General features: G+C 41.2%; 1 protein-coding gene across 1 annotated transcript; it reads left to right on the plus strand.

Annotated features, from left to right (window-relative positions):
- Positions 1-446: 446 nt before the first annotated feature.
- On the plus strand, positions 447-10,691 carry coq2 (coenzyme Q2 4-hydroxybenzoate polyprenyltransferase). The gene is made up of 7 exons (XM_047380264.1): positions 447-900; positions 2,490-2,656; positions 4,569-4,690; positions 6,632-6,717; positions 6,813-6,946; positions 9,988-10,176; positions 10,253-10,691. Exons 1-7 carry the CDS (start codon positions 603-605, stop codon positions 10,412-10,414), a joined length of 1,158 nt encoding a protein of 385 aa, XP_047236220.1. The 5' UTR covers positions 447-602; the 3' UTR covers positions 10,415-10,691.
- Positions 10,692-16,631: the final 5,940 nt, after the last annotated feature.

Below are 16,631 nucleotides of genomic sequence, written 5' to 3' on the forward strand. Positions count from 1 at the left end.
GTCTTTCCACAATGATTTCCAGAGGTTCCAGAGGAGTCCCCAGAACAGAGCCAGACTTCTTTATCAGCTTGTTGAGCGTTTTTAAGTCCCTGGCTCTGATGTTGCTTCCCCAGCAGATGATGGCAGAAGAGATCACACTTTCCACAACAGACTTATAGAAGATATGCAGCATCTTGCTGCAAACACCAAAGGACCTAAGCTTCCTCAAGAAGTACAGTCTGCTCTGTCCCTTCTTGTAGATAGCTTCACAGTTGCATCTCCACTCTAGTCCAAAAAGTTTCTATTTTATTAGCAATTAGGCTACCTTCGTTGCACATCAAAGAAGCAAAAATATTTTACATCACATTTTAATCTCTACCCTCTTTTTGTTTTGTTTTTTTGTTTGATTTCATAGTCGATTGTGAAGGACAAATGGAATTTAAAGTAGTACGTAATTTGTTCCGCTTCATGTTGTTGTTTCCCGCGGACAATAATACCGAACGGACCACTACAGTAAAGAGCAATCTGCTGCGTTAGTGGGCTTCTTTTCAGTATAGTCTTTTTACCTTGGGGATTTTTATTTTTAAAGAAGGGAGAGTTGTGTTTGACCTAAGAAAAACGCCATGTTCTGTGCCAGGCTGAGCCGCAGGTTAAGTTTGACCGCCATGAGGTGGACCGATGGGAGAGGGACGTGTCCCCCACCTTGTCTGTCCACCCTGTCCAGCTGCTTCCTCCAAAACCAAACAGCAAGGAGTAAAGATTGTGTCCATTCAGAGTCGAGACGAGCTTTGTGCAGCCAGAGTCGGGTTAGGTTCAGGTACAGAAAAACCCAGCGCTGTGGGAGCAGGTCGTTCAGTCTCTCCGGTGCTTCTGCTCATGTTCAGCCTTACCTCAGACTGATGAGGCTGGACAAACCCATCGGTAACAGCATTTATTCTCTATGAAAGCCACACCTCACTGTTAATACATTTATCTGAATCCGTCAAACATAAGTAGTATGGTTACTCTTTTTGCCCTAAATTTTTCTTCAATCGATTTGTGGCTTTTTTTTTTTTTTTTTTTTACACCGGAGAACATAAAAATAAGAAATTTAACTTTCGTTGCCAAAACTGTCAATTTATCACAGCTGTTGTAATTCACCATGTCTAGCTTTTCCTAAATGGAGGTATTAGCCCGTGTGTTTTTAAAAGAGTATCTCGTAAGAATACATTTCTTCTTTTATTATAAACAAAAGTTGAGTTTAATGTATTTTATGTAACCCTATGATATCAGTTTTCTTAAATTGTAAAGAATGAGCTGTTTAGAGACTTACTAGCCGTTTTGTTTAGGCATTTTCAATCAAACAGAATATTGTAAGTACATTTTTTTCAGTAACTCAATTCAATGAGTAAAATACATTATATAGATTAATTACACACAGACTGATGTTTTCAAGCCTTTATTTCTGTTAATTATGATGATTTTTCACTTAAAGCTAATAAAACATGACATTTATTAGAATATTACATCAGACCAATTAAAAAAATATTTGTAATACAGAAACATGGGCTTAATGAAAAGCATGTTTAATACAACAAGCCTCACTGAAACATACATTCTAATTTGTTGAATATGACTGTAAGTGTGTTAGATTAGATTTTCTATGCACAATTTGCACAACTTTAATATCTGCAGCTGGGAATTTAACAACTAGCTTGAGTTTGGTGGTTATAAAGTCTTACAGCTTCTGGTAAGAAGGACCTATTATAACACTTCTTTGTGACCTTGGATCCAGCAGTCTGACACTTAAGGAGCTCTCCACTGCTGCAACAGTTTCATGCATGGGCTGGGAGACATTGATGCTATTTTTGCTGGAAGATTTACAAGATTTACATATAAAGAAATACTAATGCTTGTATAAAATCTAGGCAAATGTCTTAATAAAGATGTAGGTCTTTAATTGTTTTGTTTTTTAAAGAATTTATTTAACCAAATAAATGCACCTGTGAAGTCAGGTTGTCCCACATCCTCGGTACCGAAACCTGAAATGCTTTGTTTCCTTTAGTTATCAGCCTTATGAGAGGATTAATTACCAAATTTAGATTCTGATGGAACATAATGTTTCGATTGAAGAAGAGAGAGATATAGTGTTTGTCGCCCTTTATTGCATTAAAAAACTAATTCTAAACTCCATAGGAAGCGAGTGTGATGCATTTAAAATGGATTATACAAGCTTGCTTGTTAGAATGTGTTACAAACCTGGCTGCAGCATTCTGTACGACTTGTAAACGCTAAAGCTTTGTGTAGCCAGTAAACAAGATAAGACAGTAATCTGAAACATATTTTCACAGAAGAATTTAGTTCAGGCTCCAATGTGGCATTAAGACCCTGCTCAAACAGCCTCAACCAGACCACAGTCAATCCTCCCACATGTTACAGTTTGCTTTTGGTTGAACATTTATTTTTAGGCAGCTGTTTATTTATATTTAGCAGATAATCCCCTATTCAATTCCGTTTTGTCTCGCTTTCAGGAACATGGCTACTGTACCTTCCTTGTACATGGAGCATTGCCTTGGCAGCAGAGCCTGAATGCCTTCCAGATCTTGGGATGCTCGCCCTGTTTGGTACTGGCGCCCTGCTGATGAGGGGTGCAGGCTGCACCATCAATGATATGTGGGACAAAGACTTTGACAAACAGGTAGAACAGACTAACATATTTAATGCATATAACATATTCAGACATTTCCTCATCCTTGATGTAGAGTTGAAAAGCAATTCATATCGAGCCTTGGAGTAAAGAAAGATGGTACAATGCCGTTCTTTAAAGTGTTAGTTAACAATAGCATAAAGTAAATATAAACCATAAAGCAGGGCTGCATTAATGTAGCGAAACATGTAATTACAGTTTATTGTTAAATAAATATGTCCCTCATGGATCCCCTGCAGGGGAAACCATATTTCTAGTCAATATCTCTCGAGCTTGTGTGGGAGGTCAAGAGATATCGACTAGAAATAGTCGGGTTGCCCTCCACACACTGCATAGGCTCTGGAACCCATCTCCTCGAGAGGGGCTGGACTCTCTTTTACTTTGGAGTAGCCCGCGGGGAGAGGCAGCGAGCTGGGGTGGGTTTGCTTGTTGCCCCCCAGCTCAGCCGTCTCATGTTGGGGTTTACACCAGTGGATGAGAGGGTCACATCCCTGCGCCTCCAGGTTGAGGACAGGTCTCTGACTGTCGTTTTGGCTTACAGGGCATGCGTCAGTGTGGAGTACCTGGCCCTCTTGGCATCCCTGTCAGGGGTGCTGCATAGAGCCCCTCCCGGGGACTCCACTATTCTGCTGGGGGACTTCAACGCCCACGTGGGAATAATAGTGACACCTGGAGAGGCGTGATTGGGAGGAACAGCCTCCCGATCTGAATCCAAGTGGTGTTTCGTTACTGGACTTTTGCGCTAGTCACGGATTGTCCATAATGAACACTATGTTCAATCATAAGGGTGTTCATCCGTGCACTTGGCACCAGGACACCCTAGGCAGGAGGTTGATGATCTGCTTTGTTGTCGTGTCTTGAGACCTTCGGCTGCATGTTTTAGACACTCGGATGAAGAGAGGGGCTGAGCTGTCCACTGATCACCACCTGGTGGTGAGTTGGATCCGCTGGAAGAAGAGAAAGCCGGACAGACGTGGAAGGCCCAAGCGTATAGTGAGGGTCTGCGTGGAACGTCTGGCGGAGCCCTCGGTCAGGGATGTATTCAACTCCCACCTCCGAGAGAGCTTTGACCAGATTCCGGGGGAGGTTGGAGACATAGAGTCCAAGTGGACCTACCCTCACCTATGGCCATGAACTTTGGGTCATGACCGAAAGAACGAGATCCCGGATACAAGCGGCTGAAATGAGATTCCTCCGAAGGGTGGCCGGGCACTCCCTTAGAGATAGGGTGAGGAGCTCGGCCATCCGGGAGGGGCTCGGAGTAGAGCCGCTGCTTCTCCACATCGAGAGGAGCCAGTTGAGGTGGCTCGGACATCTATACAGGATGCCTCCTGGACGCCTTCCTCGGGAGGTGTTCCAGGCAGGTCCTACCGGGAGGAGGCCCAGGGGACGGCCCAGGACACGCTGGAGGGACTATGTCTCTCGGCTGGCCTGGGAACGCCTTGGGCTCCACCCCGGAGGAGCTGGAGGAGGTGTCTGGGGAGAGGGACGTCTGGGTGTCTCTACTGAGTCTGGCCCCGCGACCCGGTCCCAGATGAAGCGGAAGACGACGAAATTTCAGTTGATCAAAACTATATAAATCTATATGCAGATCAGGAATCCGTGGAACATGAAAGATAATAACCTACCATTCAATCAGTTGTTTGTGATTGTAATATTGCACATTTAATTGTTATGATGACAAGCACAATTCAGTATATTTTGCAGCTCTTGTATAAAGTGCAAACACAGTATTTGTAATGTCACAATAACCACATAGGCTTTTGAGACGATGTTGTGATCTGCATCAGCAGTGATTAAATGATTATATAAGAAAAAAACAATCAAGTTTTACTGCAAAGAGTTCATGCATCCATTACATTTTTAACACAGTCTGTTGGGAAGTGTTAATGTTTTTGTGCAGGTAGCCAGGACAGCCTCTCGACCCATCGCATCGGGGGAGATTTCACGGATGCAGGCGCTTGTTTTCCTCGGAGGGCAGCTGTCCCTTGCACTTGGAGTTCTTTTGTGTCTCAACTACTACAGGTAACCAGATGAAGTGTAATCAAAATGATTATTTGCAAACATTTTGAGCAAGAGAAAGAATGCTCATTATCTCGTTATTGATAACGGACGTACGGCGCTGATGAGAAGTTTACACATGCTGATCATGGCTATAAATTAAATTTTAATTTGGGGCTTTTTTAATGACTCGTTTGGACCATACTTTATCCAGCATCAAATTATTTTTACAGCATACTATTTCTATGAGTTTTACAAACAAGAATTGATGCAAGTTTGAAATTATACATTTAGACTCCAATACATACACAGACCTCCACTAACATTTGGCTAAATGTCCCTTAGTAAGTTGCATCTATACCTGCTACTTTCTGCATTCATCGCGGAGTTCCTGGCATAAATATAATTTGACCACTCGTATTGGCAGGAGTGGTGGAGTTAAGATTGATTGTTTTGTTTCCTTTCACAAACCCAGCTTTTAAGAATAGTCCATAAATCTTTCATTAGGGTTGCGGTTGGGGTCATTCTCGAAGCTCACCATTACCCTACTTCATCCATTACAAAACAGGGTTGATGTGTTTCTGGGATCATGGTCCTCCTGGAACACCAGCTATCAGCCATCTAATTGGAGGTTTGAAGTGAAGATGGAGGTTGTCCTCCATCATTATTCCACTGACTTTGTGCACTCCACCTCTACCACTGACAGTGAAATACACCCACATCATCATGCTACAACCACAATGCTTGAAAGTTGCTACAATGGTCTGAGGTTTGAAGACCTCACACCTTTAAACAGTGACAAGAAATCTGTTTAAAGGCCTCACACCTTTAAACAGATTTCTTGTCACTAGGACAAAATGTCTCAGTCATTGTCTCCTCTAAGTATAAAGCATTTCTCCAGAGCCCATTCAGCCTAACCATGTGGACAGGAAAATATAGTCAAGCTTACGGGTGAAGATTGTAGAGCAGGCTCTTCTTTTTGTTCTGCAGCTTCTCAGTCTCAGTTTATATTAAACTCACTTAAAAGTCACACTGGTGTTCCAGCATCTTTGGGTTTCTAATGAGCTTCAAACTTGGGGTGTTGCTGAGTTGTTCTTAACCAGATTATTTTCATCGAAGGGGGCAATTTGGGTCACATGAGTACAACTTTGTCACAGTCGAGTGTTGCAACCAGTGATTTTTAACGCACATTAAGCTGGTTTTGAGACGTATAAAGCAGGCTAACCTTAAGCTTCTGGAACGACTCTGACCTTGGCCCTATTGACAATTAATGGACATTTCTTAAAAACTGGGTCTGTGAGAGAAAACCAATTGAAACGATGTTTACCGATTCTGATAAGAAGAGTGGTTAAATGTTCAGATAGCATTATGCCAGGAAACTGTAAACAGTTCCAATGCATCATTAAAAGCCAGAAATTAATATGACATTCATATCCTTCATGGGTGGAGATAAACTTCTCACTGTCGCTGCAAAAAGACTGATCAAGGACAAGAAGCAGTCTGAAAGGTTTAGTTTGGAGCAAAGAGTTGGTTGGCAGAAAAGCCAGTCCAAAGAAGTTCTAGTTACACCATGTCTCAACGGGAGGTTCGAACTAGTCTAAACAAAGAGAAAAAAAAGGAGAGGCATTAATTTTTACAATAAAAAAACCCACTGTGTGTCCTTGACCAGGGCAGGTTTGGAAGGATAGAGTCAGAAAGCTCACAATTCAAGTCCAAAGCAAATGGTAAAAAAAGGGATGGGAAGGCACACTATGAGCCCCTCTTAGGGTTGCTAAAAGCTCCATTTATGCAGAATCGGTCAAAGGCTGAAGATTGTTAGTGGCAGAAATTATACAGGTTTTTTTACTGAAGGAATTTTCTGTAATTTAACAACAAATTTCTATTTTGGGCTGTATATGACTATTGATGCTATTAAGACATTTCTTTTTAAACGTTTCTGGCTGCATGTTTATCTTGCTTTGACAGCATAGCTCTGGGTGCCTCTTCATTATCTCTTGTCATCACATACCCACTAATGAAGAGGATCACTTACTGGCCACAGCTTGTGTTGGGTGAGTGCTGTAGGAGGTAAATCAGTGAGGTCCTCCATCCTAAAGCTGTTACTTCTCAACATTAGTCAAGTCCTGCATGTGTCACCTTTCTGCAGGGCTCACCTTTAACTGGGGTGCTCTCCTCGGCTGGGCGGCCGTGAAGGGCTCTTGTGATTGGTCCGTGTGCCTTCCCTTGTATTTCTCTGGAGTGATGTGGACGTTGATATATGATACAATCTATGCTCATCAGGTGAAGAAATCTTAAAATTTTACCAGAAAAAAAAGATGTGTGTTTTTTTTGTGATGTTGGACCACACTAGGCGTTACTGGAGTCATCATTAGTTTTTAGTTCATAATTTTTATTTTATTCAATAAAATTTGTCATCCATCTTAAAATAATGGTGGGGAAGCTCCCATGCTGAGAAAATTTAAAACAGTGACACCTGGCGGCCAACTGAAGTCATGACACCGTCCCAAGAGTTCATCTTGAATTACAGACACTATACTAATCTCCTGATGTTTTTTAATTTATGCTGATTGATGAATGATTCGTCATTACATTTAAAAATAAATATGGCTCCACACTGGTTGGAAAACACTACAACTTTCTGACATTTGTTTAAAAGAAAAACCTGTTATTTAAAAACACTCACCAGCACTCAGAATCACAATACAGATGAAACCAATAAAATTATTTAAACCTTATTGAATGAATGAAGGAAATGTGAAACAAACGTTTGGGATGGAAATCGTTTGAATTTGAACGATTCCAGTTCTGATTCCTTGTTTCAATTTCGGTCACTAGCGATTCTCCGTTCTGATTCTTTTAAGAGGCAGAGTCAAAAAAGTTTGCATGGTTTACTCCTCAGTTTGTTGCACCAACATCTTCCCCTTGAAAACTATGGTGAACGGAGTAGCACATCACAGTCTGGTCAACGGTTTGGCTAACATTAGCAACTTCAGTTCATTTGTCTGTGAAAAAATACATGGGCTAACGTTAGCAGAGATGGATCACTCTGTTATTTCTACACTAAAAATCTGGAGGTGTTTAATGTTGGTCCTGCTCCCTCCTTTGCACGATATAATCTTACTGCAAGTGTTGCACTGAGCCAACTGGTCATTTCTTGAATAAAAAAGTTTACGGCTTCATCTGCATTAATGAGGGCATCGCTTAGGTCCACTTATCAATCCATATGGTAACCAGTATTTGCTGTAGAGATGGGCAGAATAGCTTCAGCAGCTGGAGGGAGCGGGGAGTAGAGCTGCTGCTCTTTCGCATCAAAAGGAGTCACTTGAGATGATCCAGGCGTTTGATAAGGATGTCTTCCGAACATCTCTCCTTGGGGGTTTCCTAGGCATGTCCCACTGGAAGGAGATCCTGGAAAAGATCCAGGGTTCATTTGAGGGACTATATGTTCCTTTAAGCCTGGGAAAGCCATATGATCTCCCAGAATGAGATGGAAAGTGTTGCTAGGGTAGAGGGATGTGTAGGTTTCCGTCATGGAGCTTTTAACCCGTAAGTTACACTTATATTACAGATAATCAGAATCAGCTTTATTGCCAAGTTCTTACATACAAACAAGGAATTTGACTCCGGTACACTTTGCTCTCTGGTTTTTGTTTTGTTTTTCTGACTGCACCAGTGTACCAGCCGATCCACCTGCTGTCTGTATGCAGACTCATCACCATCCTGGATCAGACCAATGGCAGTGGTGTCGTCTGCAAACTTCAGGAGTTTCACGGACAAGTCCGATGAGGTGCAGTCATTTGTGTACAGGAAGAAGAGGAGTGGGGATAGAACACACCCCTGGGGGGCACCAGTACTTATTGATTTGGATCGGGAAAAGATGCTCCCCAGTCTCACCTGCTGCTGTCGGTCCGTCAGGAAGTTGTTGATCCACTGACAGGTGGAGGCTGGGACGTTGAGCTGGGTGAGCTTCTGGTGGAGGATGTCTGGTATGATGGTGTTGAAGGCCGAGCTGAAGTCTACAAACAGGATCCTGGCGTAGGTCCCTGGGTGGTCGAGGTGTTGCAGGATGAAGTGTAGACCTAAGTTAACAGCATCATCTGCCGACCTGTTTGCTCGGTAAGCAAACTGCAGGGGGTCCAGCAGGGGGCCTGTGATGTCTTTCAGGTGCTTCAACACCAGCCGCTCAAAGGATTTCATGACCACAGACGTCAGGGCTACAGGCCTGTAGTCATTTAATCCTAGGATGGTGGGTTTCTTGGGCACCGGGATGATGGTGGATTGTTTGAAGCAGGAGGGGACCTCACATTTCTCCAGTGATTTGTTGAAGATCCGGGTGAAGATCAGAGCGAGTTGATGTACGCAGGCTTTCAGGCATGATGGAGAGATGTTATCAGGTCCTCCAGCTTTCTTTGTTTTCATGCGCTGAAAGAGCCTATTTACATCTTCCTCAGAGATCTTTAGTGCAGGCAGAAGATCTGATGGTGGGGGGTTGGTTGCTTTATGGGAAGAATTTGTTCCTGAATGGGATGTGGAGGAGATGGTTTGAGGTGTGAACGGCTTCTTGTCATGTCTGCAGTAGAAGCCATTCAGACGGTTCGCCAGGCGAGGATTCTGTTCAGGATGGGTGGGGGTGCTCCTATAGGCCCTCAGGTTTCTCAGACCAGTCCATACAGCCGAGGTATCACCAGTAGAAAGGCTGTTCTTCAGCTTCTCACTGTAGCTTCTCTTGGCTACTTTGATCTCCTTTGTTAGTTTGTTCCTGGCCTGCCTGTACCGCGCCCAATCTCCATTGCTGTGAGCTTCTTCCTTTTCCCTGCGCAGATTCCTGAGGTGTGGAGTAAACCATGGCTTATTGTTCCCAAAGGTGCAGAAGATCTTGGTCTGCACACACATGTCCTCACAGAAACTGATGTATGATGTCACCACATCAGTTAGTTGGTTTAAGTCAGTGGCTGAGGTTTCAAAAACATGTATGTGTTATACAACACATTGATGTATCCTTGTTCTCAAAATTCTCCAAAAGGAGTAGTCAAAACAGACTCTGCGTTTATGTTATGGTATACAGTTATGGTAAAAAAGAAAATACAGGCGATTTCCTTCATTTTTTAAATAACAGGCATTAAAATGGTGGAATCTGAGGTGTGTGTTTTGTTCACTTAAATAGATGTAAATAATTCAGAAACTGGTAAAGGGCAGATCATTTAAACAATTAAAAATATACAGCTGACAGAGGGTGTACTTTCTTTTTATCAAGACTCTGTGATGTAATACCTAACATTTTAAAGTAGAGTGCTGATGTCCTGTTTGTCCTTATTAACCAGGATAAAGAGGACGACATTAAGGTGGGAGTAAAATCCACAGCACTGATGTTCCAGGAGCAAACCAAACTTTGGCTGAGTGGTTTCACGGTAGCCATGATGTCCGGGCTGGTTGTAGCCGGGGTCAACAATGAGCAGACCCTTCCTTACTACGCTGCTCTCAGCGCTGTGGCAGTTCACCTCGCACGGCAGGTGAGGTACTTTCCAAATCATAAAGCTGCTATAAGTGTGGATTTCCCATTAATACATTTACTTTTCTCTCTCCTAGATTTACACAGTGGACATCAACAAAGCAGAAGATTGCTGGAAACAGTTTAGCTCAAACAGAAACTTGGGACTCTTGTTGTTTTTAGGTATAGTTGCTGGTAATTTGTTGAAAGAATCTAAACATAATGGAAGCACCCAGATAAATGAGACAGTCTGCACTTAACATATTTAATGTATTTTAAATACTGAAATGTATTTATTTGATGATCAAAAATTCCATAATTTTTATACTGTACCATAAAGGACGCTAACTGGTAAATTAATTGGGCTTTTTGCTTTGTTTTTAGCTCAAAACAAATAAAATATGTGGGCTTAACAAATCCCTGGTTTATGATGATTCTCTGTTTATTCATGATGGAATAGAAATGAAACATTGCTGGGGGTTTTCTGGAGATCTACTCTGCAGAATTAAAGCACTGTGATTAAAAATCCTAAAACAAGCTTGTATTGTGCTTTGAAAGAGGTTTTCCTTTGTGTAAAACGTCATTGAAAGGCAGCATTGGTTAAAACATTTACTAAACTGTTATTCTATAGTTTGTTCAGTAAGTAATCAGATGTTAAAAGGAGAAATGTTACAAGCGTTGAATAATTAATTGCATTTGATTGCATTGATGTGCTTTTACAAACAAATGCTATAAAAGTAGTTGAAATATCTCAGGACTTCTAATATTTATTAACAGGTAGGTACTTAAATTAGTCTTGTTTTTAGGAGTAAAGCTTTTTACTGCATATTACATTTATAAATATACTGTATATCTAAATCTATATATATATGAATGTACAGTAATAGTAAAAGTATTCATACCCCTTGAACCTTTCCAAATATTGTCACATTACAACCAGGAGTGAATGCTGCAAGTCAGTGACTCGATGCAATCTGCTGGGTTCCGTAGAAAAGCTTTTTCACCAATTTGAATAATAAACTGAAACCGACTGCACTGTTTGATAGTTAGGATTAATTGGAATTGGTGCATCCGACTTGCAATACGTATGATTTGATTGAATTGTCTGCAAAATCCCTTAGACGACGTGTTGTTAATTGGCGCTACATAAATAAAACTGAATTGAAGTGAACCACAAACATAAATATATCTTATTGAAATTTTATGTGAAAGACCAACACAAAGTGGTAAACACTTGTTAAATGAAACGAAAATTATACATGATTTCTTTTTATTTTACACACAAAAAAACTGAAAAGGGCATTGTGCAAAAGTATTCAACCCCCCTGAGTCAATACTTGTCAATAACCACCTTTTGCTGCAGTTAGAGCTTCAAGTCTTTTAGGGTATGTCTCTACCAGCTTTGCACATCTAGTGACTAAAATATTTGCCCATTCCTTGTAAAACAGCTCCAGCTCAGTCAGATTAGATGGAGAGTGTTTGTGAAGAACAGTTTTCAGATCTTGCCACATATTCTGGATTGGGTTTAGGTCTGGGCTTTGACTGGGCCATTCTAACACATTATGTTTTGTTTTAAACCATTCCATTGTAGCCCTGGCTTTATGTTTAGGGTCATTGACTCCAACAGGTTTTCTTCCAAGATTGCCCTGTAGCATTTTGGCCAAGAAGTTCAATTTTGGTCCCATTTGCCCAAAGCACCTTCTTCCACATGTTTGGTATGTCCCCAACATGGCTTCTAGCAAACTGCACTTCTTATGGTTTTCTTTTAACAATGGCTTTCTTCTTGCCACTCTTCCATAAAGATCACAGTTGTACAGTGCACGACTAATAGTTGTCCTGTGGGCAAATTCCCCCACCTGAGCAGTAGATCTCTGCAGTTCATCCAGAGTCACCATGGGCCTCTCTTATCAGTGCTCTCCATGTTCGGCCAGCAAGTTTAGGTGGACAACCTTGTCCTGGTAGGTTTACAGTTGGGTCGTACTCTTTCCATTTCTGGATGATGGATTGAACAGAGCTCCGTGAGACGTTCAAAGCTTGGGAATTTTTTTATAGCCTAAGCCTGCTTTAAACTTCTCCACAACTTTACCCCTGACGTGTCTGGTGTGTTCCCTGGACTTTATTGTGTGCTGTTTGCCCCCCACTAGTCTCTTAACCAACCTCTGAGGCCATCACAGAGCAGCTGTATTTGTACTGAGATTGGATTACATACAGGTGGACTCTATTTAGTCACTAGCAATCATCAGGCAACTTCTGAAGGCAATTGGTTGCACTCAGAGTAAAGGGGGCTGAAAATATTTGCACACCGTACTTTTCAGTTTTTTATTTGTAAAAAACAAAAAAGAAATCATATATAATTTCTGTTCCACTTTACAACTGTATACCACTTTCTGTTGGTCTTTCACATACAACTCCAATAAAATATATTTATGTTTATGGTTGTAATGTGAAAATATGTGGAAAAGTTCAAGAGGTATGAATACTTTCACAAGCCACTACATGTATTTGGAAAATTAAAAAAGACGACCTCTTTTTATTGCTACAAATGCATAAATATTAACTATATATATTTGTATAGGTTTTTTTTTTCCTGTCTTCCACTGTTGTCACGCTGTGTGATCAGCTGAGCTGCTTGTCAGTTCATATTTCCGCATCTGTAGCAACTAAAAGAAGTCGTCTTTTTCCATTTTCCAAACCAAACAACACAGAAAGTTTCTTTTTATGTGGCTTATTTGTGGTGCATTATTACAGTACAGACCAAAAGTTTTGACACACCTTCTCATTCAAGAGTTTTCTTTATTTTCATGACTATGAATATTGTAGCTTCACACTGAAGGCATCAAAACTATGAATTAACACATATGGAATTATATACTGAACAAAAAAGTGTGACACAACTGAAAATATGTCTTATATTCTAGGTTCTTCAAAGTAGCCACCTTTTGCTTTGATTGCTGCTCCACACACTCTTGGTATTCTGTTGATGAGCTTCAAGAGGTAGTCACCTTAAATGGTTTTCACTTCACAGGTGTACCCTGTCAGGTTTAATAAGTGGGATTTCAAGCCTCATAAATGGGGTTGGGACCATCAGTTGTGTTGTGCAGGAGGTGGATACAGTACACAGCTGATAGTCCTACTGAATAGACTGTTAGAATTTGTATTATGGCAAGAAAAAAGCAGCTAAGTAAAGAAAAACGAGTGGCCATCATTACTTTAAGAAATGAAGGTCAGTCAGTCCGAGCAATTGGGAAAACTTTGAAAGTGTCCCCAAGTGCAGTCGCAAGAACCATCAAGCGCTACAAAGAAACTGGATCACATGAGGACCGCCCCAGGAAAGGAAGACCAAGAGTCACCTCTGCTGCGGACAATAAGTTCATCCGAGTCGCCAGCCTCAGAAATCGCAGGTTAACAGCAGCTCAGATTAGAGAACAGGTTAATGCCACACAGAGTTCTAGCAGCAGACACATCTCTAGAACAACTGTTAAGAGGAGACTGTGTGAATCAGGCCTTCATGGTAAAATAGCTGCTAGGAAACCACTGCTGAGGACAGGCAACAAGCAGAAGAGACTTGTTTGGGCTAAAGAACACAAGGAATGGACATTAGACCAGTGGAAATCTGTGCTTTGGTCTGATGAGTCAAAGTTTGAGATCTTTGGTTCCAACTACCGTGTTTTTGTGCGGCGCAGAAGAGGTGAACGGATGGACTCTTCATGCCTGGTTCCCACCGTGAAGCATGGAGGAGGAGGTGTGATGGTGTGGGGGTGCTTTGCTGGTGACACTGTTGGGGATTTATTCAAAATTGAAGGCATACTGAACCAGCATGGCTACCACAACATCTTGCAGCGGCATGCTATTCCATCCGGTTTGCGTTTAGTTGGACCTTCATTTATTTTTCAACAGGACAATGACCCCAAACACACCTCCAGGCTGTGTAAGGGCTATTTGACCAAGAAGGAGAGTGATGGGGTGCTGCGCCAGATGACCTGGCCTCCACAGTCACCGGACCTGAACCCAATCGAGATGGTTTTGGGTGAGCTGGACCGCAGAGTGAAGGCAAAAGGGCCAACAAGTGCTTAGCATCTCTGGGAACTCCTTCAAGACTGTTGGAAAACCATTTCAGGTGACTACCTCTTGAAGCTCATCAACAGAAGGCCAAGAGGGTGCGGAGCAGTAATCAAAGCAAAAGGTGGCTACTTTGAAGAACCTAGAATATAAGACATATTTTCAGTTGTTTCACACTTTTTGTTCAGTATATAATTCAACATGTGTTAATTCATAGTTTTGATGCCTTCAGTGTGAAGCTACAATATTCATAGTCATGAAAATGAAGAAAACTCTTTGAATGAGAAGGTGTGTCCAAACGTTTGGTCTGTACTGTATGTGATAATGCAACAAACCAAACAGACCAAATAATGTAAAGAGGTCAAGCTACAACATGCTGGTCTGGAACATGTGTTAATGCTCTAAATTTTACATGCCTCCACATCTAAGTTTGTAATTTCATCCTCTAGTGATCTCTCTACAGGATGCCACACTGAACTGCTCACATGCAGATGAGGTCTGAGTTGTTACTGTGATAACAGAGCTAGTAAGTGCCTAAAGACAGAGTCTCGCCATAATAATTACAAAGAATTAAAATTTGCATATATTTACAATAATTAGAAGCTAGTTGTGCAGTAAACAGGATAATACAACCACATACCCTCATGATGGGCATGAATGTCATACTAATTTGGGAGGTTGTTCTTTTTTATATTTTGTTTTGCAGCACTAGTGGCCTTATATATATTTTTTTTCTGAAAGTAGGCAGACAGGACATGGGGTGGAGAGACGGCAATTACAGCAAACGTCAGGGCTCAAACCCGGGACAGCCACATTGAGGACTAACGCCTCCATACGTGGGTCGCACGCTCTGCAATTTGGGAGTTTTTTAAAATTTTTTCTTTTAATCATGCTTTTGTCTACTGCCATTCCTGGTTGCACATCTCCTTGGAGTCATTGTTGTGCTGGAACACCCTGTTCCTGTTAATACCAAACCAACTTTATCCCTAAATGTTTTATAAACAAAAGTGCTGAACAGATTTTATACCAAGGCATTAAAACACAAACACAAGTAGAAGACACATAAAATGTGCATGCTGATGTTTGGGAGCCATCATTTATTGCTGAACAAGTTCTACTAGAGAATAAAAAAATAAAACATGAGTCAGCTCTGACTGAAAACGGTACAGTGTGTTCTTTAAGTGGAAACACATTTTGTCCCTGACCCAATTTCATCAGCTCTAACTCATGTGAGAAGCAGTTATAAGACAACAGGCAGCAGCAAATCTAAGCTTTGGTGTCTTGCCAGTTTGTTCCATTCTTCAATATCTCCTTTTCACAGAGAGCAGTCGAGGTCGAACCAGGTTGGATCAGGAGTTTCTGCACATTTTCTGACAAATTCTCTGCTGACAACAGCAGAAAACACATGGTTTAGGACATGTAAGGCCATCTTCTCTTATTTATATTTCACGGCTTCAACATTTTACACTGATACACAATACATTTCAAACCTGCATACTAGGAAACAGAAATGTAGCTTAGACACTTGCAGTGTGAAAATATTTGACTACCTGACTTAAAGAATTGATTCTGTGCCTCTGTTGCAACACTGATGATACTTTGTCTCTTTTGCTTGAGGGAAGTAGAATCAGCAGCATTTTAAATGTAATTTGATGGTTAACATAAATGTATTTATTTGAGTAAAAGCTCAGACTATATCAATTACAGACTTTACTGAAGTTTATGTTCACATAGCATCTGAAAACTTGACCTACTTCAACAACCAAAGTCAGAAGTATGTTTTGATGATACGGGCTATTTTCAGGTTTTCTTTTATATATTGATAAGAGTGCAGCTTAGCTGTCGTGCATCAGCTTCAATTTTGAAGTCCTATGGTTAAAATTTGGACAAACTTACATGTTCCAGCAGGACTATGATCCAAGACACATCAAAACGGCCTGTGAAAACAATGAAGTAGTCTTACGTGAACCTTATAAAGTGCAGTTCGCAAAGCACTGACTTCTGCCCAGCTGGAAATGTGTAAACATCTCACCAGAACTGTAGATAAAAAATATAAAGCTGAAAAAAGGACACACACCTACATGAAGAAAGGAGGAGGGAGTGTCATCTTCTGGGCGACTTAGCTGTTTTTTTAGAAAGTGAAATATAAATATGTTCCTTGGTGTCAGAAAATTTATAATGTTGTATTATGTTGGATCACACACAAAACAAAGAATAAAAGAATGATTGAGAAGGTAGTGTGGATTAGTTTGAAACAATCCATTAGTAAGTTCTGCTCTGAATACCCGTGGAAACCTTTGGAGGGAGCTGAACATCAAGAAGATCTTCCTGCACAGTGAAAGGAACCTTTCCTGAGGGTGAAAGACACCCTTGTACGATAAAGCACGGTGGAGGAATTGGCATTTGATGGGCTACTTT

The sequence above is a fragment of the Girardinichthys multiradiatus genome, chromosome 12 (genome assembly GCF_021462225.1).
Source record: "Girardinichthys multiradiatus isolate DD_20200921_A chromosome 12, DD_fGirMul_XY1, whole genome shotgun sequence".
NCBI classification, from domain to species: domain Eukaryota; kingdom Metazoa; phylum Chordata; class Actinopteri; order Cyprinodontiformes; family Goodeidae; genus Girardinichthys; species Girardinichthys multiradiatus.

Excerpts from the sequence above, each read along its gene's own strand:
- coq2 (XM_047380264.1), top strand. The coding sequence starts at position 603 with ATGTTCTGTGCCAGGCTGAGCCGCAGGTTAAGTTTGACCGCCATGAGG. Across the intron at positions 2,657-4,568 it reads ACAAAGACTTTGACAAACAG|GTAGCCAGGACAGCCTCTCG; the intron begins GTAGAACAGACT and ends GTTTTTGTGCAG. Across the intron at positions 10,177-10,252 it reads CAGTTCACCTCGCACGGCAG|ATTTACACAGTGGACATCAA; the intron begins GTGAGGTACTTT and ends TCTCTCTCCTAG.